We start from the raw sequence: 25,781 nt of genomic DNA, 5'->3' as shown, positions 1-25,781 counted from the left end.
TAGGCTAGCAGTGGCAGCTCTGATTTGACCCGTAGCCTGGAACTTCCATATGTCACGGGGTGTGTCCCTAAAAAGCAAAAAAAAAAAAAAAGAAAAGGCGAAAACCTTTTTCTCCATGCTGGCAACAAATAAAACATTGCAGGGGTTTTTTTTTTTGTTGTTTTTTGTTGTTGTTGTTTTTTTTTTTTTTTTTTTTTTTTTTTTGTCGCAGCAGCTTTCAAACGTTTCCACAGTTGAAAATTGTTCCCTGAAACCTGTCACCAGGAAATTTATCACAAATTTCTACTGTATTTGGCTTTTAAGATATTCTTCTGCAAAAGTCAGAGAAAGTGGTGGAATGATGTCTCAAGTGACTGAGTAGTACTTGTCCAGCAGGGGGTCAAAGTGCCTCTTGAGTCAAACACTGCCCTTTTCATTTCCTCTGGCAAATGTAAGATTGATCTCTTCGGTCATTTCTCCGAACATTTCTCCTTTGAATTTGATTCTCTTTTCTATGCAATTGTCCACTTCCTCACTTTTTTGGGGGGTGTGGGGAGGGTGGGTAGTAGTGCTCCTCTCATTTTCTTGCCACTGATTTTCAAGAAACAATTTTAAAACATTGCGTGCCTTATTCAAAGTAGAGTCTAACGGTTTGCAAATATTTTTGTGTGGTTCATAGAATAGCAGAAAATAGAAGTCCCTCAGGTTCGTGCCTGTCTACAGTCTCCCCCATTGGTAACTTCTCATGCCCTATTTGGAAACAAACGCCTGTGGTGAGTCCTTTCCACCTGACAGCCAAATTAACTTCCACATGCAATATTTATTAAAGTATAAACAACATGAATGTGCTAATTTTGGCCCAAGTATATAATATTAAACTTCACAGTAACCACGATTGTTTAGAACTCAGACCAGCAAAAGAATATGAATGTCTTATTAACATTTAGACTTGTCAGTGTGTGGTGATAATGAAAGACAGACCAACTTTGAGCTGGTTTTACTGGCGTTTTACGGTTCTCCGAAAGCAGTGCTTCCTCCTCTCCTCCTGGTACCAGGCAGACTGCTCCTACCTGCCTTCCTTTTAACTCACAACCTTGAACCAGAAAATTCACTGGGCTCAACCCTGGGGTGTAGATCTCAGGAACAGCCCCTTTTGCTCCCACGACCCCGTGACTTCTTACTGCCAAGCTAGCCTCATTACACAGGATTAAAGAGATTTAAAAAGGAAGTCCCACAGGTGGGTTTTCTCCTGCTCAAGTTACTGCCCCTTTACCTGGCAAAGGACCCACAGGTGCCAGAGTCCAGCTGCTTCCTTCAGCCTCAAGGTCTGGCTCCCGAAGCCAGCACTTCACAGGGAACATGGCCTTCCCTCCAGTCTGCTGGACATTCTCTTTTTCCTGGCATCTGGAAAGTGGGGTTCTTGTCCCCTTTTAGCCACTAATTTGGGATCCTGACAAAAACAGCTTTTCCTCATGCTTCCTCACAAGCAAACATTTAATTAATTCATTTTCTGTTTTTATTATATATTTTTTAAATGGAAGTATAATTAGTTTACGATACTTTAGTTTCAGGTTAGTTTATAATCACAGCAAAGTGATTCAGTTATACCTATATATATACACACACATGTATATTTTTACATATCATATATTTTTAGATTCTTTTCTGTTATAGGTTATTATAAGATATTAAATATGTGTACATTTATTTATTTGTTTATTTATTATTTTTTTTTGCTTTTTAGGGCCACACCCCAGCATATGGACATTCTCAGGCTAGGGGTTGAATCAGAGCTACAACTGCAGGCCTATGCCATAGCCACAGCAATGCAGGATCTGAGCCACATCTGCAACCTACACCACAGATCACGGCAATGCCAGATCCTTTAACCCACTGAGGAAGGCCAGGGATTGAACACACATCCTCAAGGATACTAGTAGGATTCATTTCCCCTGTGCCACAATGGGAACTCCCTGTGTATGTGTTTAAATGTCACTTTGTTGTATGGCAGAAATTATCACAACATTGTAAATCAACTGTCAATAAACTATCAAAACTTTAATAAACTATCAATAAAACTTTAAAAAATGGAAAAAAACAAATCTAAAAAATGATATTAAATATAAGCCCCTGTGCTATACAGTAGGTCCTTGCTGTTTATCTGTTTTAAATATAGTAGTATATATCCATTAATCCCAAACTCCTAATTTATCTGCCCCCCCTCATTTGTGTAATTTTTTTAGATTTCACATATAAGTGAGATTTGTCTTTCTCACTCTGCTTTACTTAGTATGATAATCTCTAGGTCCATCCATGTTTCTGCAAGTAGTGACTGAGTAATTTCTAAGGTCCCTTTTAGTGTCCTCCGGGTGGGCCATGAGGTCAGATGGCCACCCATCCTGGGCACTGCAGACGATTCTGATGTGGGGAAAGGTCAGCTCCTGGTCCCACCTCGATCAGAGTGTTCCTTGTACCCTGTCTTGGAGGCACTGCTGACTTTTAAAACTATCATCTTTCTTTCTTTGGCATCTTCAGAGCGGTTGGGCCCTGGAGACTTCCAGGTGTCTTTCTTTAACAATCCAAGACAGATTTCCTTGGCAGTGCCCTTCTCCTGCAAACGTTTTTATTTGTCATGGCACTGCCCTCACATTGTGCAGGAATGATCTCTAAACAATAGCTCCGGCTCTGTTCCCAGCCTACACATCTGCTCCATGTATGCCTCACACCAACCCATGCCACGAGATTGAGGTGGAGTCTTTATTCCCATTTTAGAGATGGGCAAACTGAGATGCCAAGGGTTGAAATTACCTTTGATGGTGCATGCAACTGCCCTCAGGGGCAGAACTGGGATGACAACACTCCCACCCTCAATTTCCTATTCACTCCTCTACCCACCCCTCAAACAACCTTAGCCCAGGCCTGGCCTAAGGCCAGTAATCCACTTTACACAATGGATACCTGGCCTGCACTCAAGGCTGGAGTATAAACAGATGCAGGACCTGGCCTCTGAGAATTTTTTTTTTTTTTTGTCTTTTTTGCCATTTCTTGGGCTGCTCCCGCAGCATATGGAGGTTCCCAGGCTAGGGGTTGAATTGGAGCTGTAGCTGCCAGCCTACGCCAGAGCCACAGCAACGCGGGATCCAAGCCGCATCTGCAACCTACACCACAGCTCACGGCAACACTGGATCGTTAACCCACTGAGCAAGGCCAGGGATCGAACCCGCAACCCCATGGTTCCCAGTCGGATTCGTTAACCACTGCGCCATGACAGGAACTCCTGGCCTCTGAGAATTTAGGTTCAAAAATCACAAGACTTATGTGTTGATTATCAAGATGTCTTTAGAAATATGAAAAAGTAGTGCTAGCACAGAAATAGCTTGTTTCCATAACTTTGTATATTTTTATATCAGGACATAAAAATCTGTTACCTATGTCTGGCAACAGCATATTTAGGAAATGCTCCGAATGAAGCTATATACCAGGGATGACAGATTCTCTGCACGCGGCCTGAGAGTCCCTGGGGATGTTTGTGGCAGGCGATGACTTTATCACGGCTCTCTTCCCACTGAGCACGCAGATGCAACCTCAGAATCTTTCCTAACACAGCACTCTGCTCAGTCACACCTTTTCTCACAAAATTGCAACTGTATCTGCCATCCCTGGCTTCAGATTTTAGGCTCATTATTCTAGACAATACGAAGTGAGTGAAATGTGGGTGGTTGCCCTTTCAGGCAGCTGCTCCCTGTCTACCTCCCTCCTCTCTCTTCTGCACCCACCCCTCCTCCCAGGCCCCAAACAAGTGCCAAGGTCAACGAATTGCCAGGAAGTGGGTAGTCACAGCTTGAAACAGAAGTTACACACTTGAGATGGAGAAAACATTTGCGGGAGCTCTAGTGTGGTACTAAGAAATGATTCATCTTCAGGGTACTCCTTCCCTCAACTGCACACCCTGGGCAGGATTCTTGGGCCAGGTGTTCTTTGTAAGATTCCCTGTTAGATGATTCCAATGTGCTACTCAATCCGCTAGAGAATAACAGCTTGAGAAATTAATTCTCAGAGTATTTGTCATTTCTCAGAGGACTGAGTCTTGAAGATTGAGTCAGATTGATTAGAAATTGTTCATGGGAAATTCTCAGCCGTAGGTGTAAGTAGCGAGGTGCTCTGAGCACCAGCTATGCTCTTTATCCTCGTCCACATGGTCCATTCTCCCTACCCCTTCAACTTAGCGTCCCTGTCAACATGAGGAAATTCCAGAATTAAGGATCCCTGAGCCCTGTGCTAGGTTGAAATTTCATGTGCCCCCAGAACCTCAGATGCAATTAAGGTAAGCTGGAGAGGATTAAATTCAGGTGGGCCCCAAAGCCAATGAGCGTATCCTGTTAAGAGAACTGCGCAGAAGGTGATCACATGATGCAGTCACAAGTCAGGGACGCCAAGGATTGTGCGCAGCTGCCAGGAGCCAGGAAGAGGCAAGGAAGGGTTTTCCCCTAGAACCTTCGGAGGGAGCATGGCTCTGCTAACACCTTGAGTTTGGACATGTGGCCTCTAAAACTGTGAGAAAGTACATTTCAGTTATTTTAAGCCACTCAGTTTGTAGTAATTTGTTGCAGCAACCTTAGGAATGATTCCACTTGCCAAATGATATATCCGTTCCCAGTTCTTTACTCAGGCTCTGCTCTTGGGAGAGAGGAAATCCAAACCAAGACAGTGGTATAAATATCCTGAGATTACAGACTGGGGCACAGTTTTGCTCATGAAGCAGCTGTGGATGCCAGCACCTATCCGTGTTGCAGGCTGCCCTAGGTATAGCCCAGCCCTAAGCAGCCTGCTCCAGAGACTCGGGGATGTGGGATATAAGCTGAAAGCCCACAGCAGCTTTAGGAGCTCAGCAAATGACTTGAAAAAGATGGTAGGTACAGGGTGCTGGAAATAGAATCATCGAAACATAAAAATGGGGAATTCCCACTGTGGTGTAGTGGGTTAAAAGATCCAGTATTGCTGCAGTAGCAGCAGCTTCAGCTCAGATTCAGTCCCTAGCTCTGGAGCTTTTTTTTTTTTTTTTTTTTTTTTTCTCGCAAGCTCCTGGCTGCAACCCATATTTTGTCTTTAGGGAGAAAAATCCTCAAATCTCCATGCCTTATCCTTAATTTACAATTATCACGGAGAATAACAGAAAAGCATCAGCAACCTATGCTGTATGTTTCCCTAAACTTAAATAACCAGCCGGCCAATACTCCTTTATCCCCTTTGGAAAAGAAAAACACCTTTTCCAATAAAGCAGTGTCCCCATTGATGATGCTTTCAATATCCATGGCACTGTTTCTATCCCTCTGGTGGATGGTCGATTCTAGAGGAGACAATCACCTGGCCTCCTTGTGCTCCCACCTGTCGGGGCTGGTGTCTGAAGGCATTGGAAAGCGCAACATCAATAGAAACACATGAAAAGCAGGAGCTTCCCCAGGAAACTGCAATTGTGCAGGGGTGGGGAGAGCGGTAGGGAGCCCCACGAGGGAGTGACCATGACCTGGTCTGGATCTAGACAGCTCTTCCACTAACTGGCTATGAACTGCTAACTAGCTCTCAGCTTCAGAAACACCCCTCCCTTGGGCTCTAGTTAGCTTACCTGCTGGATGGGCAAGCTGTGTGCTGCAATTCCGCAGAAGCCAGGGTCCGCCTACTATTTCCTGACCTCAAAACCCATGATGCATCCAGATCACCCCCAGACCACTGGACAGATGCCCAGTGGTTCTCTTGGATGGTTCAGAACCTTCCTAGCCCCGAAAAGCTCACAAGTGAAAAAGAAAAAGGATTTTATAGCTGGCTGGTTGCCCCTTCCCAAATAGTGAGCTTGAAGAACAGCCCCCTTCCCGAGGAGTGGAAAAAACAAATCGGTTAGAAATAAGGGATGATAGTTCTAGTGGGGAAAGCATTTGTAAAGGACAACTTCAGAGAGCTGTTAAAGGAGATGAGGCCCGTGGATTTCCTCTGCATAAATTGTCACAAAACTATGGGAGCAAACTCATAATCATGTTGTCTAGGGCTTGACTCTTGTCAGCTACAGCTGGGAAGGGGTGGGGAGAGAAAAATACTCCCCTCGGCCTCCAATGCAGTGATAACTGCTTAAATTTTATTGAGTAAATAATTATCTCTGTGGGTTTAAAAAAAAACACAACCCAGTCTAACACTCATTAGTCATCTGTCTGAGGTAAGACTTAAATATGTATTTAACACATCCTTTTTTTTTTTTTTTTAAATTCAGTGCCCTGATTCAGAGCAAGACTGAGCTTTTCACACCTCCAGGGGGTAAATGACTAGTTCTTTTGATAAACTCTTTTCATCTCTTATTAGAATTTCTGTTTGGGGTTTTTCATTTATTTTGAACCTAAGTCAGGAATAGAGTTTCTCACTGTGACCTAGGTGATGAGGTGTAGAAGAGATGCAAGCCCAGTGGGGTTTCCCGGATCCAGGTCACAAGGAACCGGGGAGGTACATGAATGTGCTTTGGAACAAGAAGGAAGGCAGATGGTAGAGCTGTGGACACACTGATGGGTCTTTGAAAGAGTAGTTATAAGCCCTCTTAGAATGTCTGTGCTGGGCTGAAAACGAAGGCTTCGTGGACAGTAAGGGCAGATGCAATATGCAGAGTAAGTGGTGGGGTGAGCAATATTTTTCCCTTTTGATTGTAAGTCAAATCAAAGCCTCTGTGTATGTGTGTGTTTCTGATATGGATTCAGCTGTTGAGTCGAAGAACAGCGCTTCCTGCTTAAACAACGAAGTACTGGGTCATGTTCTGGGGGTGCTGGGGTGATATAAGCTTTCCTACTCTGGTGTCACTCTTGGTCACGGCTCTATCTGTGTCCTCTTGCTCACCTGGTACAGGTTAGGGAATTTAAATCACCATGGCTGGAAATGGGGGTGATTATGGGGACTTGGGGCTAAACCCTAGACCCTTTTCCTAACCCCATGGGGGGCTGTGGATACTCTTCAGAGAGATGCTTGGGAAGGCAGAATCAGGGTCCCCTGATGAAGATGGAAAAGTATGCATTGTCATGCTTTGGATGAGTTCAGATAAAGCTGAGCCATCTGACTGGGAAGAACTTTCATGGAAATCCCGGACTCCATGTAGATTTCCTTGGCATAGGTAGGACATCACTCCTTAAAGAATCCTTTGTCTTGGTTTGTACTAAGCCTAGTTCCCATAGGAAAAGGCGGGGGTGGGGGCAGATAGACTTTTATGCTTTCTTACCTTTATTGGCTAAGCCATCTTCCAGTTTGAATCTCCTGGAAGTGTGAATTGGTGACTGTGGGTGACCCCCCTCACCAGCCAAGACACCTGTCCCCCAAGTGCTTAGAGCACCAGGGAGCTGCCCAGCCTCAGGGGTTACCCCCCATCTCCCGAACTGGCAGCAGTGTGACTAACTACCAGGGTACAATGATAGGTACAAAAGGCCAGTCCTCTTAGGTCAAGATGGGACTGCTCTGCCCCGCAGTTTGTGTGCCAGAGCTTTCGTGAGTCGAATGACCTTAGGTCCCCATAATTCCCTAGAGAGCTTTGTGTAGCAGGTCATGGTGGCCTGAACAAAACACCCCAGCCTTCTGGCAAGAATCTTACATTCAGGAGTGGAAGCCTAATTCTCCCACTGGTGACAGAGCTGCTTAAAGATTTTCTCTAGCTGTGCTGGGGAAGCAGTATCTGCCTTGCGTAACCAGCCACCCCAACATGCAGCTTCGTAGAAGGGTCCTGGGAGCCAACCAAGGCAGCTGACACCAGGAGAACAGACTTGCTACCAAAGCCAGAGCTTAAGGCAGTAATAACAACTTTGATTTATAACAAGAACTATTTGTACGTAATTACTAAAATATTGATTGCACATTCAGCAGTGCACTTAAATTAAAGGCAAGCCAAATCTGGTAACAGGGCCAAAAGAATCTTATTGCAAACAGTCACCATTTAGCCCTTTCCTGCAATAATCTTGGATTTTATAGAGGGCACTTCAATATATTGCACTTTGCATTTGATGATTGTGGCTCATCCTTGTCCTTAAGCCATGTCCTGGTTGAAGGCATGAAACAGTAACTGTGATACAATGGCAGTTCTGTAAGCACAGACTGAGATAGGAAGAAGGATAGGTGTGCAAATAAATCAGACAGAAAAGGTCAGGGAAAACATCAAAGACAAAGAACTAGGGGGAGGAGAGGATTCCAGACACAAGAGAGAGAATGCCAGACAAACTGGGGTGGAAGGAGCTTCAGGGTTACTTGTGAGCTGCATTTTACAGTTAAATTCAAATTTAAATTCATAACCATGGACTTCATGCGGGCCTTTAAGGTATCATTGCCACCTAGCATGATGCTTTACTGTCCTGCAAAGCCCCAGGCCCTGCCCTTCTTAGACCCCCACCTCACTTTCCACCCACACTGACCTCTTTTCCAGGAGGTCAAATATACCAATATATTCAGCTTTGCATTTGATGATTGTGGCTCATCCTTGTCCTTTATGCCTGGTTGAAGGCATGAAACAGTAACTGTGATACAATGGCAGTTCTATAAGTACAGACTACCTCTGGGCCATCATACTGTTCCCTTTGCCTGAAATGCTATTCCCCCAGTATTTTCATAGGTTGTTCCTTCATCTCTTTCAAATCTTTACCCAAATCCTTACTTTTCTGTCCTTCCTATTTAAAATACAGTTCTAGGAGTTCGCCGCGTGGCTCAGTGGAAACGAATCTGACTAGTATCCATGAAGACTCAGGTTTGATCCCTGGCCTCACTCAGTGGGTTAAGGATCCAGTGTTGCTGTGAGCTGTGGTGTAGGCCAACAGCTGCAGCTCCGATTTGACCCCTAGCCTGGGAATCTCCATATGCCATGGGTGTGGCCCTTAAAAAAAAAGAAAAAAGGCATAAAATAAAAACTCCTCTACAACTGGCATTCTCTATCCTTTTCCCCTGATTTATGGTTTTCAAAAGATTATGCTATGTTATCTTTTTTTTTTTTTCCTTTTTAGGGCAACCCCCCCACCCCCAGCATATGGAATTTCAGAGGCTAGGGTTCGAATTGGAGCTGCAGTTGCTGGCCTATATCACAGCCACAGCAACGCGGGATCTGAGCCACGTCTGCTACTACATCACAGCTCATGGCAATGCTGGAACCCTGACCCACTGAGCAAGGCCAGGGATTGAACCCGCATCCTCATGATACTAGTTGGATTCATTTCCACTGTACCACAATGAGAACTCCTTTTATCTATTTTGTAACCTGTGGGTGTGCAAGGACTTTTGTCTATTTTGTTCACTGCTATACATACCTCCCTGGCCTAGAACAGTAATTGACTTGTGGTAAATATTCAATAAATATTCAAGGATTAAATAAAAGTGATCCCTTAAGCTATGCTAATTTTCTGTTTTACCTATTCATCAAGGTGTGTTTTATTAACTTTTATAATTCATAATTTTTCAAATTCTTTTTTCTAAAATCTTCCTGGTCATTTTATAGTCTCTTATTGCTTATTTTGTGATTCCTTTTTTCAGTCTTTAAGCACTTGATACATTATCATTTTATATATTTTGTGTCTGATTAATTTCATTACCTAAAGGAATAGGCAATTTAATTCTGTGATCCATAGTTTCTGCTGATTTTCACTCATGGTGGCCTCTTTGCTTGTATTTTTCATGTTGTTTGATTCTGAACTCCTTGGTTGATCTTAATTTGAGGAACTCCTGAGAGCCTGTGATGGGGAAGCTTTTATGAAAAGAGAAGTCAGGTTTGTTTCTGCCGAGGGCCAAAGGCACTATCCAGACTAACCTGAGAATCTCCATTTCCCCTCCCCTTCCCCTCTTACTGTGGCTTTAGCTTAGATTGACCATTATAGTACTGACCCTGGCAGCCAAGCTCCAGGCAGCTCTGCCTTCCTTATTGGTTTGTTCCCCAGTGTTCCCACTCTGGGTTCATCTAACCTTTTTTCTTACTTAACGTGAGCCCATCAATGCAATAGAAAGTCTTGTTAGAGTTCCCTGGTGGCCTAGCAGGTTAAGGATCCAGCATTGTCACTGCTGTGGTGCAGGTTTCTATGTCTGGCCTAGAAACTTCCACATGCCATGGGCACAGCCAAAAATTAAAAGTCTATTGTATAAAGGAGTTAGTTGTTGGGTAGTATATAATGCTGCTAGACTACATCCTATTTCTCCTTTTTCCATGCATTTCCATTTAATTATAAGCTCTAGTTGTCAGGAGGTGGCACTGAAATTGTCTCTTGTCACATTGTTACCTCTCAATCCAGGGCTTCCTAAATAGAAAGTGTCCAATTTACAACTCCCGATGTGTCGGTTAATATTTGAATATCGTATCAGGGGAACTAGCAGGCTTCAGATGGGCTCCTTGACGTCAATGCTCCAGTTCCATGTGGTACAGCCTTTCCTAATTATCTGAGCTTGACTTACTCCAGAGAGCTGCCTCTCTCCACTGAGGAGGATTAATGCCATGTGGTTGGTGCGATTTCGCCCACCACCACCTCTGAGCCTGTTGCCAAGCGTGGTTTGGAGTGGTTGGGCCAGCATCCCGGAGGCCTGTTTGTTTGTCCTAGTATTCATTACTACTTGGCTGTCTTCCCATTCGCTGCCAGTGCAGAGTTATTTATATCAAATCAGGGAAGCCTCGGTGAGCTCTGCCGTGATAACTCACATCCTCAGAATGCCTTGCCTTCCCAAGGATTTCACACGTGGTCTCCTCACAGGAAACCCTGCCCCGCTGACCCAGGGGGATCGCCTGGCTTCCCTGGGAAGTGACAGCTGCCCTCTCCATCTGCCTGGCCAATGGGGCCTGTGCATTTAGATTAAGAGCACTGGTCCACAGTGGAACTTGCCCAAGGAGGTCTTGACCGCTGAGTCATGGAGAATAGCATTTAAGCCGCTCTCCTGGGCAAAAGAAAGTGTGTCCCAGGGTTGGAGCCAGAGCGCTGAGTCACACCTCTCAGCCGGACCTTACCTGCTGTGTGTCAAAGCTTCCAGGAGGCACCACTGGGAGACCACCCATCTCCCCCCTCCCAGATCCACTCTGTGAGCACTGCGGATCTGAGATCCACGTACATCTCTGCTGGGAATGATCACCTCTCATCAGTGTCACGTTCTGGCTGTAATTCATCAGCTCTCATTTGTTCCCCAACCAGTACAGCTTCATTACAGTTAGCGTTTCCCCATTAGACCCAGGGTAGAGCCAAGGAAGGTCTACTGCTGCTCTGGCAGTGCTCTAACTCAATTAACAAATTAACACAATTCCTCTGCAGGCACAGATCGCTAAAGAAATTAGATCAGCTCTGAAAGAAGTCGGGCTGAACAGACCATTGACAGTCAAATCCATATTCCTATTGGTGCTCTCAGCCAGCAGCATCAGAGGCATGACATTGGGAGAAAGGGCCAATATAGAGAGCCTGTATGGCCTGGCAAAATCCTGTACTGAAAATAAATTTTCAAATCAAATTAATTTGCAAGTCCGCCCCACACCAGCAAATCACTATGCAGGGGAGCTGCTACAAGGAGGGCGGCCTTCATGCTCTAGCCTCTGGGAAGGAGTTTCTGCCAGGGGAATATCAACATTGCTTCACTAGACCAGTGTTGAAATGCAGTGGGTACAGGGAGGTGGCAAGTGTGGGTGGCAAGTTTCAAAACATCGGGTTTGCAACACCCACAGTGCCTAGCATCACAGGTTCCGTGGCAGGCAGGATCATGGGTGCTGTTTACACATCCATGGAAGGTTGCTTTGTTTCTCCCAGTTTGAGAAGACCAATTCCAGTTCTAGAAGAGCCGATCTGGCTCCTTGTTTTCTTTTCAATGCAGCACTTGTCACAGTGCATGGCCATTGGTCAAAATTTTCCCTTTGCTCTAAAAACATGCCCTTCTCATTCTCAGAAGGTTAGTCAGAATAAATAGTACAAACTGGACTTTAACCTTAGAACAAGCAGATTTTCACTTACCTTTCTGGAAAAAGGGAAATAGATTATGATTTGTAGAACTTCTCCAGAATTTGATGGTATCCTTTGATAGAAAAACTGTTCTTGTGGACCAGCAGTTCAGTTCATTCCTAAGATAAAACAAGATACATCATTTCTGCCCATTGGTGAACCATTTGAAGGGATTGTTTTAATCATAGAATATGAAAAAATCAGGACTAAAACCCCAAAAACTTTAAAATGGGATTAACATTATATCTATTTTTCTCCTGTTCTCAAACCTGCAACACTCTGCTTCCCCTCTTAATTACTGGCTGATCTTATTCGTACCTCACCTAGGAAATAGAAGTTCTTTTCTGATTCCTCCTGTGTCCGCCTCCCCTAGTCAGTCAGTTTGTCTGCATCTGTTCCTTTTATTTCAGTTTCTTTCCATTACTCTAGTGACCTGTACTTCCTCCCCATACAAGATATCCCACCCTCTCCTACCCACTCAAAAACTTAGCTTCTCTGACTCTGCTTTCTTTTCAGCACTGGATCCTTCCCATGAACAGACAAACATGCTGTCATATTTCCTGTTTAAAAACACCCTCCTGAGTGAGTTCCCATTGTGGTGCAGCAGAAACAAATCCAGCTAGTATCCGTGAGGACTTGGGTTTGATCCCTGGCCTTGCTCCCTGGATTGAGGATCTGGCATTGCCACGAGCTGTGGTGTAGGTCACAGATGTGGCTAGAAACCCGTGTTGCTGTGGCTGTGGCATAGGTGGCAGCTGCAGCTCCAATTTGACCCCTAACCAGGGAACTTCCATATATTGCAGGTACAGCCATAAAAGGGAAAATTAATTATTAATTAATTAATTCCATTTTATGTTAAATTATCGAGAGCTGGTTTCTGATCCTTGTAGTAAAGAGCCCTGAACTGATTAATTGGGGGAGCTAGTGGACTTACTTGTTTCTGTGGAGTTGTTCCTAGAATATAATGATTTGGGAGATTAACTTGGGTTCCACACCACTGGGAGGGGTGGAATATTTTGTGATTACAGCTTCTGATAGCTGGAGAATGGCCTTTTACCACCATCCAGACAAGTTGGCCTCTCTTCCCCATTTCAGGGTTGACCATGATGCCCATTCTGTTAGATTTGGCCACTCAAAAAATGAGGCAAACCACCTAAAAATTAAAAAATTAAAACACACAGGAAGGTGTTCATAGAAGCCAGCACCAATAGCCAATAAACACATATGAAGATACTAAAATTAGTAACTAGGGACATGCATGTTAAAACCCATCAGATTAGCAAAACTAAGTCTGGTACTGCTGAGCTGGTGAGGCTGTGGGGCAGTGGGAACTAGAAGACAGAGCTCTCTTGAAGCGCAAATGGGCAATTTCTAGAAAAGTTATTGCCATGCAGATGTTTTGACCATAGCTATATAGAAACCCAAAGGAGCTTGCACAAGATTATGAACAAGAATATACGTAGTGTCATTGTTTTTAATGATGAAAAACTAGAAACCACCTAAACACTCACCCCTAGAGAATGGAGAAATGGTATGTACATACCAAGGAGTATTAAACATCAGTGAAAATGAATGTCCAGGTACTTGTTCAGCATGAATAAGTTTCATGGACATCACGTGGAACATACAAGTTGCAGAAAGAAGCATTCAGGATCCTTATAAAAGTTTAGAAACCATGGGAAGAAGTGTTATGTTTTTGTTTAGGGATACAAACATACTAGCAAAGTATAAAGAAATGCATGGGAATTGATGGACACTAAATTATGAATAATTATTTCTGGGCACAGGGGTATGAAGGTATGAAGAGGAGGGTATGTGAACAAAAGGCTCTACTGTGTTTAACAAGCTGGGTTGTGGGTACAACTCTTCACGTATCTAAAATATTTCACAGTAAAAACTTAGTGAAACAAAGGGACTAGGAAGGAGGGGTCAGCCAGAAAGCGTTTCCCAGGTCACTTGGGAGCAGATAGAGATTCTGCAAAGAGAGATTTTTCTAGAAGTGGCCTTGGGACCAATCTGGCACTGATTTGGCCAACATTTCCACCAACATCACCCCATTTCCTGGTTCATGAACTAATGATTCTGTTGTTACTAAATCTGCCTCCGGCAGCTTATATTACATGATTTGTTGAGAGGAAATGTGAGAAGCTAACAATCGCTTTGGTTCATTTAAATCTCCTCCTTTCCCATCTCCTTCCTGTTATGAATTGGACTTGGGTTTTTTTTTTTTTTTTCCCCAGGAGGGAAAGGTGACTGATTTTTGGCAATGCTTTCTTCTGAGTACTTGGTCTTATGCTCACTAGCCTTCTCCAGCAGCAGTGGAAAAAATAAAGCATTTGAATAAAAGGGTGAGGGGTGGTGAGCTGTTACTGTGGATTTATCGACATCATTATACCATAACAAAAATGATGGGAAAGTTCCTCAAATTAATGTCAGATATAAACCACAGATTCAGGAAGCTCAAATCAGAAAACACCAAACAGGATAAATGCTACCCTAAAACTACACCTAGGCATATCATTTTCAAAATAGAGAAAGACCCCCCCCAAAAAAAAATCCTTATAGAAAGCAGAGGGAAAAAAAACCTTACCTATAGAGGAACAAAAATAAGGATTACAGGAGTTCCTGTCATGGCTCAGTTGTTAACAAACCCGACTAGTATTCATGAGGATGCAGGTTTGATCCCTGGACTTGCTCAGTGGGTTAAGGATCCAGTATTGCCATGAGCTGTGGTGTAGGTTGCAGATGTGGCTTGTATACCATGTTGCTGTGGCTATGGCTGTGGTCAGCAGCTACAGCTCCGATTTAACCCCTAGCCTGGGAACTTTCATATGCCACTGGTATGGCCCTAAAAAGACAAAACAAACAAACAAACAAAACAACCATTTAACTTTTTGGGAATCCCTCAAGCAAGAAGAAAGTGAAGTGAAATATTTCAAGGATTGAGAGAAGAAAACCACCAACCTAGAATTCTGTAACCTGCCAAATTATCTACCAAAAGTGAAGGAGAAACAAAGACTTTCTCAGACAAACAAAAATTGAGATTTGTTTCTAGTGAACCTACCATGCAAGAAGTGTTAAAAGAAGTTCTTCAGAGAGAAGGAAAATAATCCAGGTCAGAAACTCGAATCTACATAAAGAAAGGAAGAACACTGAAAGAAGAATAAGTGAAGATAACGAACTTTTATTTTTCTTGATTTAATTGCTCTAACAGTTAACATTTTGTTAAATAATAAGCCACAGGAAGTTCCCATTGTGGCTCAGTGGTAATGAGCCAGATTAGTATCCATGAGGGAGCGGGTTCCATCCCTGGCTTCGCTCAGTTGGTTAAGGATCTGGTGTTGCCATGAGCTGTGGTGTAGGTCACAGATGTGGCTCAGATTCTGAGTTGCTGTGGCTGTGGTGTAGGCTGGCAGCTGTAGTTCTGATTCGACTCCTAGCCTGGGAACTTCCATATGCTGCATGTGTGGCCCTAAAAAGCAAAATAATAATAATAATAACCATAATGTATTTAATTACATATGCATCTGTGTACATTTCTAAACATATATTGTCATATATAAGTGAAATGAATAACACAGAAAATACAAGAGACAGGGAAGGAATTTGGATTATTTTGTTATTGTAAGTTACGATACCTGTGAGGTGGTATATTGCTATTTGAAAGTGAACGTGGATGTGTTGTAAAAGTTTATTTCAAATTCTAGGGCAATCACTAAATAAAGTTAAAAGAGAAATATAATTGATATGCTAAGAAAGCAGAGAGAATGAAATCATATAAAATGATCAATTAAAACCACACAAAAGGAAAAGAGTAGATGACAAAAATAAATGGAAAACAGTAACAAATAGGGTATACGTGAATCCCTCCACATCAGGGGTCACTTTGGATTTTCCTTCCTGATCAAGGTGGAGGAGGAGCTAAATGTCCCCAGCATTCTGCACTCCCTGAGTGGGATTTCAGTGCATGTCCCCTTCCAGCACAGCTGAGAATCCCATACACTCATTCACCTCAAAACAGGGAGTATTAACATTACTGTGTGTGGTGGTGAGGGCACAGGCAGGTCAGCCTTCCAGATGATTCTAGGGTTCTCCCATTCAAGGGGAGCATCCCCACCTACCCACCCTCCTTCAGAATCTCAGCCTCCAAGGATGATGCTATTTGAATCCAAGGCATGAAAAACCCACATATACTAACCAAGGCAGGATGAGTTGGTCTCATGGATGTGATTTCAGAATTCTCAGAATCAGCCCTCCTCCTCTGTCCCGCCAAAACAAACAAAACCAGAAAACTGTCCTTCTTGATCACCAGGGCCCAGAACTCTACAATGGACATTTATTCACTGGGCCTGAAGCTTTGGTGTCTGACATGTCAAGGTTGTTTGTGGAGGGTTTTTAGACTAGGGGAGCTGTGAGATCCAACACAAAGATTCTGGGAGCCTATGCTTCGTTCCCTTCGTGTGAATACATTACAGATCAGTTCTTGGAAATTTTTGAGAAAAGGAGGCACTTGTATTACATCTGAGGAAGGAGGAATGAAAAGAAGGAGGACATAAACCATATATGGGGTTCCTCACCACTGCCCAGGCTTCCCCACAAGCTGACTTTTCTCTCCAAGGGGTATGAGGACAGGTGAGGAGGTTCAGTCTCATGATCTGAACTGAAAAGCCCGACAGTGGTATAGGTTGCAGATGTGGCTCAGATCTGGCGTTGCTGTGGCTGTGGTATAGGCTCTAATTCAACCCCTACCCTGAGAACTTCCATATGCCACAGGTGCAGCCCTTAAAAGAAAAAAACAAAAAAGAAAACCCAACAGACATGGCAACTTACCTGAAGCTTCAGGAAGGACAGTCTGAAGCTACAAGACAAGTGTTAGGGAAAGGCCCACCTGGATGAGCATTATGGATTGAATTTTGTCTCCCCAAATTCCATATGTTGAAGTCCTAACCCCCTGGAACCTCAGAATGTGACCCAATTTGGAAATAGGGTCATTAAGGATGTAATGAGTTAAGATGGGGTTCTGCATTAGGGTGGGCCCCTAACCTAATATAATTAGTGTCTTTATAAACAGAGGACATTTGGAGACAGACACAGAGGAAGCATGCCATGAGGAGATTAAAGTTATGTCACCCCAAGCCGTGGAACTATCAGAATCTAGAAGAGTGAGAGCAGATGCTTCTCTGGACGCTTCAGAGAGAACGCAGCCCTGCCAGCCTCTTTTTTTCAGACTTCTGGCTCTCGAACTGTGAGAGAATACAGTTCTGTTGTTTTCAGCCACCTGCTTGGCAGTAATTTTGGGCAGCTCAAGGAAACCAATGCAGTGAGCCTGTAGGAGATCTGTCTTGGTCATCAAGCCCCACGCCCAAGGAAAGGTACAGAACAGGATCCCTGGCTGCCTGAATACCCATGGGCACTGACCTCTGATTCCATCATAGTGCTGGTGGCCACCAGTTCAGAAGGGAACCCACACCCCTCCACCCCCCCCACCCCCAGTGGACAAGAAGGGTTAACAGAAACACACTGTACTCTCAGCCTTTTGCTGGGGCATAGTTCATTTAACTATCTGGTCCATTTTTATTAGTCATGACACACCATCACACAAGTGACTTATAAAAACGGGATATAAAAGGAGGGTGGTATCATTTTTAATCCCTTTAATGTAATGTAATGTGGAAATTAATCATTTATTACAGCAGACAATTGAAAACCACTCAGAAAGAATGTTCTCTTCTTCCTGAAACTTGGCAAGCAGAAGGTTCGTTTCCCACAGTTTTCTGAAATCTTTGCATCTTTTAAATCTTTGGCAAAGGAAACATCGGATAATTTAAATAACAAAGTTTTTTTGTTTCTTTGGTCTGTTTTTTTTTTTTTTTTTTTTTTTGTTTTAATGCTTCCTCATCAAAGATCCTAAGAAACAAACTGAAAATAATGCAGGTGAGGTGGTCACTCTGCAAAGTATAATTTACCCTCTTTTCATACTTGCAACGGGGATCTCATTGCAGTGTGAAAAGAGAGTAAATTACTGGCTCCCTGGAAGAGAAGGCCCAAGTCTAATTTATTACCCACATTTAACAAACTGTCTCTCCTCTCTTCTGAGGACCTCAAAATATTTTGCAGAGGGAATTGAAACTTCACAATGACCCAAGTGATAGACATATTTCAGTTCTATTTGCAATGAAGTAGGGCAAAAAACATATGGACACAGGGCCAGTGCAGCCAGTTGGACCATCCAGATTGGCTGGACTCTGGATCCAGGGCCTTCCCACGCCAGCTCGGCCTGAGCCATCACTCCGTAGTTACTCAATGCAAGTATATCAAGTATCAACACCCCAAGAATATGCTAATTGTCTCTTTAAGGGTCGTCCCAGCCCCTGACAAACCCATGCCAGTCTTTGCACTGCTAAGGCTCAGCGCAGAGAAACAGCCCAACACATGCCAATGTCAACAGCCACCACATTTTCTGCAGTAGCACAGCCAGGGTGACATTTTGGCAAGCGGCCACTGGCTGCCAAGATTGATGCCACTGGTATTATTTGGAAGGCCCCTCCTGTTATGAAGTGTGAGTCACCAGCACACCAAGTGAGGAAATTGGATCTGCTCCAAGTAAACCTAGAACACCCAAAACTAACACACAAACAATAAAGGGAGCTGTGAAATCCACTGAAAGAAAAAGTCTCTGGCCTTGTTGGTATATGACGGATTCAAATGGCAAAGCACAGGAATGTTTCCAAAGGGTTTTTAACTCAAGGATAAACAGTGGTTCCAAAGTCTGTCCTTTCAGCATCTGGGCTCAAGAGAGTTTCCAATAAAGAGTGTAACATGCTAACATTAATTACATGTATCCAGAGCACTTTGGTGTCTTTCATTGGCCAACTCCTTCCCCTTGCAGTCAAGAGGGTGTGAAAATTGACAGGTAGGCCCCAGAGCATGATGTTTCACCTCCGTTAATGCTGGGGCCGCTCTTGCTCACTGGCGCCTCCTGAAGATTTCTGTGGAGATGGCATGTGACCAGCTGTTCTCTCCAAGGGGCTCATGTGCCTCATCATTGTCCTTCCTGCCTCCCACTTTGGGATGCCTGCTGCTCTGGAGGACACAGCCTCTCCCCACTTCATTCAGGTTTTGGGTGCAGAAAGACTTTCTTCTCCTTTGTATTCTGTCAGCAATTTGTTGAGTGTCTACTGTGTGTCCAGTCCAAAGCAGAATAAAAGACTTGGGCATACTCAGTTCTGGAAAATGTCTAATGTTATGTTGGCCCATGCATTTTGTCTAGAAGCATCCCTTAGTATGCAAATCATACCCTTTCTGAGTTTTTGAAAGTTATAAAAAAGAAATCAGATAGCAAGAGGTATTCAGATAGCAAGAGGTGTTCTTTATCCAAACTACTCTGTTTCAAAAAGACTTTATCCAGGAGTTCCTTTGTGGCACAGTGGGTTAAGGATCTGGCATTGTCACTGCAGCAGCTTGGGGTGCTGCTGTGGCACAGGTTGGATCCCTGACCTGGGGACTTCTGCATGCCACAGATGCAGCCAAAAAAAAGAAAAAAAATTTATCTGAATGTTTCAATTCCTGAGTAATGAGCAATAAAGGCATATCAGACAAAGGAGGAATTGACAAGATGCTCCCAGAGGAGCTAGGAAACCAGCATCCCAGCGCAATGTTAGTTATCTATTCCAATTTCTAAAATATTAATTTAATACAAAGTTCCTCCCAGGAATGGATTTCATGTATTTTTAAATGTTTTATTCAAATAAAAATAACAAAAATATTAAATCTTTAAAAATAATACAAAATTCCCCCAATTTTCCCTAACCAACAATTTCATTTGCCGTATTTCCTAGTAGTCTTTTTTAATGTATTCATATTTTATACATAATTGCACAACATAGCTGAAATTTTATTGTTTCCCCATTTTTAGCTTAAATCATAAGCATAAATCACAAATTTCCCATTTTTAGCTTAAATCATAAACATCTATATAAGTTTTATACTTATAAGTGTTTACTGTTTCATGATGTTCGATCTGGTAAATATACCATAATTTACCTACCATTATTTGCTGTTACAATGTATAAGAAAGATCTTCATGTGTATATCACTTTGTCTTTGGGTGGAGTATTTCCTTAGGAAAATTTCTAGGATTAGGATTATTAGTCTAAAGGGCATTTTTATTTTATCTTATTATTTTTGGTAAATCTAAATTTGCTTTGTTCAGAAAATTTCACAACAGCTTTTGAGGTCATGGGAGCATGAGGGTGTTGCAAAACCAAGGCTGATAATCCTAGTGTTTGGCATTGCATCCACTCTTGTGGCATAGGGACATACCAGGCTGACCTTTACACATTTTGGAGGATTTTTAAGAGGCAGACAGAAAAAGAGACTTACATCTAAAACAATACAGACATGGCATACAAATGACTAGACCAGAAAAATGATCTTTTGCCTTCATCGATTTTTGCTTTCTGCTGTTGTGCAGCATGTTATGAAAATAGAGTTCTCAGCTTTCATTTACCTGTGACTCATCAGAAAATCTTTTCAACTACATTCAGGGCAAGCAGTGGGCCTTTTAATAACAGGCACTCAACAAATATTTGGTGAATTGAATTGAAGAGAACCATATTTATAGAATTTTTTTTAAATTCCCATTTTGTTAGTGGCCAAACAGCACAAATGAGAAACCCCTATTGTTGTAAGTACAGAGGTCTGGGGGATTTTTGTTACTTCAGCATAACCTAGACTCTCTGGACTAGTATACCACCTGTCAAGTACTTTCTTCAAAAAATGGCTAAAAGCACAAAGTTTTTTTTGTTATATATTGCAGCATTATTTATAATTGCAAAAGAAATGAAACTGGGAATTATTAACTAAAAGATGCAATTCCAGTCAATTTACTATACAATCATTAAAACAAATACTTACAAAGATCTTGAAATTACGTGGAAAATTCTTAGTGTAAGTTTAATTTTAAAAGGAATACAATTGTATGTATACATGGTTACCTTACATTAAACATTATGCACATGGAAAAAAAAACCGAAAGCAATGCAACGAAATCATGATAGGTTTAAATTGGAGCAAACAAAGTTGATTTTTCTACTTAATTTTCTAAATGTTTGTGAGAGTGTGCATTGTTTGTTTGTTTGTTTGTTTTTTTCATTTTTTAAATTTTTTTACTTTGTAAGGCCGCACCTGTGGCACATGGAGGTTCCCAGGCTACGGGTCCAATTGGAGCTACAGCTGCTGGCCTACACTAGAGCCACAGCAATGCAGGATCCAAGTCACGTCTTCCACCTACACCACAGATCATGGCAACGCCGGATCCTTAACCCACTGAGTGAGGCCAGGGATCAAACCTGCAACTTCATGGTTCCTAGGCAGATTAGTTTCTGCTGCGCCACAGTGGGAACTCCCCCATCTTATAATTTACAAAAATATTTTGCAAAAGGCCCCTTTCCTTGGGGACTTGTTTTTTCTTATCAATTTCTTTTGCAGTCATTCATTCAAGAAATATTTATTACTGAGCACTTACTATGTGCTTCTTATGGCTCTACATGCCAGAGCACAGTCTTGAACAAGACAGACAATAATATTCCTGTTCTCACACAGCTTACATCTAGTGAGAAATTCTAAGAAAATTTCCATAGTAATCATTTACTTCAATTATTTTGAGACATCTTGGAAGGTAAGGATGGAGAGGGACCTCTCATGGGAAATTGGGCCTTGTTTTTTGGTTTTTTTTTCAGCTTCACCCATGGCATGTGGAACGTCCTAGGCCAGGGATCAAACCCATGTCACAGCAATGACCCAAGCCATAGCACTGACAGTGACCCATTGAGCCACCAGGAAACTCACATTTTCTGTTTTAATTAAAGTCATTTATTAACAAACACTTTTAAAAAAATCTGCAACCACTTTTAAGAATTGTGTCTGTTTTGAAGTTTTACTTAATATTAATAATTGTTATTAAAATTTAGAAAATTAAGTTTCCACTCAGAATACTGCTTGATATTAAACAGTGTCCTCATCAAGGTGCTGATCATGGGCATATGTACAGCATGTGACAAGCATGCATTTACTGGAATCCACGTCTCACAAAATGTTCGGCTTGATTCTCTAAAGACAGAATCAAAAGCCAAACTCAGAAAATAGTAGAAAGACATTGTCCCACTGGTGCAGGAAATAAGAGGGACAGACTTCCTCTACAGCTCTGAAAGCTCTTCCTATATTCTCTAAAGCCGGCAAGGAAAGGTACTCTGATTAACAAGTTCACCCCTGAAAAAAGTATAAAACACTTAGGAATTAAAAACTAAAAAGAATTAGTGGAACATTCCATCCAGTTTTTAATAACCTTTATTGTTTTACCGATTATAAAAATAATATATGTTCTTTGTAGAAAATATGAATAATGCAAAAAATTTGAAAGACTATAAAGCTCATCTGTAATCCTGGCACATAAAGATAACAGCTACTATTATTATATGGACCTGAATGCAACCTTTCTTCTAGAATCGGGATTGGCAAACTTTTTTGGCATAGAGCCCAATAGTAAGTAATTTAGGCTATACAGGCAGCTAGCCACCTCTGGCACAGTGGGAGAGCAGATGTACACAGTACCTGAATGAACGAGCATGGCTCTGTTCCCACAAAACTGCATTTACAAAAGCAGGCAACACATCTGCCTTGGTCCCATCCCTAGTTTGCTGACTCTCTGTGGTAGAGCAGTCATTTTGGAGAGGGGCAAGCATGGACTTACAAATTCCTCTTACCCCTCCTGCCCTTGTCATTTCTATTACCTTCATCCTAATGGAGAATCTCATCACTGTTCTCCACTTCATTGGTCAGAATTTACTGAAAGCCTCTAGCTATGCATTTGCACCTGGAGAGTGGTATGGGGCTCCCTGAGTTTCTGCCCTGCTAGGGTTATAGGCAGTAAGAATACCATTATAAATATGTGAATACCACGCAAAAAAAAAAAAAAAAAAAAAAACTAATAAGGATCTGGTGTTGCTGTGAGCCATGGTGTAGATCGCAGATGAGGCTCAGATCTGGTGTTGCTGTGGCTGTGGCGGAGGCCAGCAGCTGTAGCTCCAATTGGACCCCTAGCCTGGGAATCTCCACATGCCGCGGGTGTGGCCCTAAAAAGAAAAAAAAAAAGTGAACACCGACAGGACCCAGAGAGCTGCTGGTTGCTCTGGGAGCCTGTAACACCCATGGGAGGTTCAGAGACAGTGTCTGTGGGATGGTCAATTGGTCAATGAAGCTGCAATCTGAATGATGATTTGGAGTGGCCTGGGCCCCGTGCTGGGAGAAGAGTGTCAGGAAGCGGGAACAGCAGATACAGAGGCCAAGATGTGGGCCAGCCCACATGGCCAGAGCACAGAGCTCTCAGACTGCCAGTCAGGGGAGCAGGCAGGGGCCAGGGCATGCAGGGCTTATGAAAGTCCTAAAGCACCTGGACCTGATCATGTGGGCAGCAGGAAGCTATGAACTAGTTATAAGCAGGGGAATCATGAGATCAGCCTTATTTCAATGGATCCCGAACTCAGCGCCCCACCCCAGAACACCAGGAAATCTCCTTTTCAGTCCTTTCTCTGCATCACTGTAATCTTTGAAGTATCCCCATCTTCTCATGGCTTCACTAAGACACCTTTACCAGCACCCCCATGAATTGAAATAATAAAGTCTAGACTCCTAGGTCACCTGATACACCTCACTCTGGCTTCTCTTCTACCAAAGTCATTTGTTTTTCCCTGTACACATCCCCCACTTCCCCATCTTCATGCTTTGGTGCAGCTGTTTTCTCTATCTAGAATGTTCTGACCCTAATTCCATCATCTAGGCCCACTTCAAATGCAGGCCACTCTGTCCCTTGTTCAGGTCTGTGAACACCTGATCACAAGAACAGAGGTCGCCCTCTCTCTTCAGACTCCTGTGACATGGAACCTTCCTTCTTTCCACCATATCATTGCATGGTTGTCTTAGCGTCATCGTGCATTTGTCTTATGTTTTTGATTTGATGGTGGTGGGGGGCATGTCTCTTTACTAACAATGACAAGAAATGTGATTGTGGAGAACTCGAATCTATGGCAGGCGATGTGCTAAGTCTTTCACACATATTATTTTATTCCATGCTTATGGCAGCACAGAAGCCTCATTATAATAGTACTGGTGTTTTACAGATGACCATTGAGTTACTTGCTCAATGTTATCAGGAAAATAAAAGATGGCCCTAGGATTTGAACCCAAGTGTACCTGGCTCCAAAGGTTGTGCTCTTCTCTGTGGAAGTTTCCAACACTGCTTAGTGCTTACAGTAAGTTCTGGCTGGTAAACAGGATGATAGGAGAAAAAATCATTAGAAATGCCTCCAGAACAGTTCTGTCTAAAACTTGACCTTTCCTGACATCACTTGCCTACCAATTTTCTACTTAGCAGAAGTTGCAAACCTCTCTTTCTAGTGAAGATGGTGACCCACAGAAAAACGATCCATCGACATAAATTGTTAGCTTTAGCAATTAAAAATGCAAGATGCTCAGTTAAATTTGAAGTTCAGATAGCCCAAAAAAGACAAAAATAAAATAAAAAAATAAAATAAAATAGGAGTTCCCATCATGGCGCAGCAGAAACAAGTATGACTAGGAACCATGAGGTTTTGGGTTCAATTCCTGGCCCCACTCAGTGGGTTAAGGATCCAGCATTGCCAAGAGCTGTGGTGTAGGTCACAGACGCAGCTCGGATCTGGCATTGCTGTGGCTGTGGTGTAGGTTGGCAGCTACAGCTCCGATTAGACCCCTAGCCTGGGAACCTTCATATACCGCAGGAGCGGCTCTAAAAGGACAAAAAAAAAAAAAAAAAAGTTCAGATAAACAATGAATAATTTTTTCACATATGTCCCAAATTCACTGCTATCTGAACTTCAAATTTAACTGAGCTTCCTATATTTTATCTTGCAATCCTAATGAACAACTCAAGGAAAAGTAAAAAAGGATCCCATTATTATGTTCCATAGCATTAAAACTAGAACTGGCTAAGAGTTCCTGTCGTGGCTCAGTGGTTAACGAATCTGACTAGGAATCATGAGGTTGCAGGTTCGATCCCTGGCCTTGCTCAGCGGGTTAAGGATCCAGCATTGCCGTGAGCTGTGGTGTAGGTTGCCGACATGGCTTGGATCCCATGTTGCTGTGGCTCTGGCGTAGGCTGGCAGCTACGGCTCCGATTCGACCCCTAGCCTGGGAGCCTCCATATGCCACAGAAGTGGCTCTGGAAATGGCAGAAAGACAGAAAAAAAAAAAAAAAAAAAAAAACCTAGAACTGGCTAAACATTGTATTTTTTCTAAGAGACTTAATTTCTGAAACTTGAAAAAAAATTTAAAGCTTAAAAGAATTAATAACTAAGATGGCAATTTGTTACGTTTTCATGAAGCTAATATTTTAAAAGAATGTAGAAATTTTTTAAACACATAATATATACATATGAAATATATATGGAAAATAATAATCAATAATCTTGCCACCCAGAGGCGATCCTTGTTAATATACAGAGTATTTTCTTTTTTTTTAATTAATTAATTTATTTTTTTTAATATACGGAGTATTTTCTAACAATTTGTATTTTAGTAGCATTCAACTAGGAAAGTTAAAGTGGGAACAACCTGAATGGCAGAGTGCTTCTAAGTATTTTCAACTTAGCTACTTTTAAACAGAAGAGTAGAGAATGCAAAATTTTCTGCTGAATGCAGCAGACTTCCTCCTTTGCCCTGAATGTATTTCATTCAGGAAGAGTGAAGAAGAGAGGAGAAATGGGAATAGAAGAGAAAAAAGTGAAGCAGAGATAGAGAGAGAGAAAAAGGCAA

The 25,781-nt window shown here is 42.5% G+C and overlaps 1 protein-coding gene across 12 annotated transcripts in view; it reads right to left on the bottom strand.

Moving 5' to 3' along the window:
* The window catches only part of LOC146406843 (uncharacterized), a 103,532-nt gene that overhangs the window by 37,736 nt on the left and 40,015 nt on the right, over positions 1-25,781 (bottom strand). For 5 of the 12 annotated variants that reach the window (XR_014815894.1, XR_014815887.1, XM_084977149.1 and 2 more), the window contains exon 2: positions 11,946-12,052. Coding sequence is in view for 3 of the 12 variants with exons in the window: in XM_084977149.1 (XP_084833275.1) it covers positions 11,946-12,052 (107 nt within the window). In the remaining 9 variants the exon portion in view is untranslated. Of the gene's footprint in view, positions 1-9,566; positions 9,719-11,945; positions 12,053-12,256; positions 12,309-14,997; positions 15,064-25,781 lie in introns of those variants that run through there. The other 7 variants (XR_014815912.1, XR_014815898.1, XR_014815910.1 and 4 more) reach the window with 4 other exon arrangements.

Source organism: Sus scrofa, chromosome 1 (genome assembly GCF_054392235.1).
Source record: "Sus scrofa isolate SSC_HxYL_T2T_F1_AM1 chromosome 1, Sscrofa_HxYL_maternal_Yorkshire_Landrace_v2.0, whole genome shotgun sequence".
Lineage (NCBI taxonomy): Eukaryota > Metazoa > Chordata > Mammalia > Artiodactyla > Suidae > Sus > Sus scrofa.
Note: the sequence above shows the minus strand (reverse complement) of the source record. Positions and strands in the feature narration are given on the sequence as shown.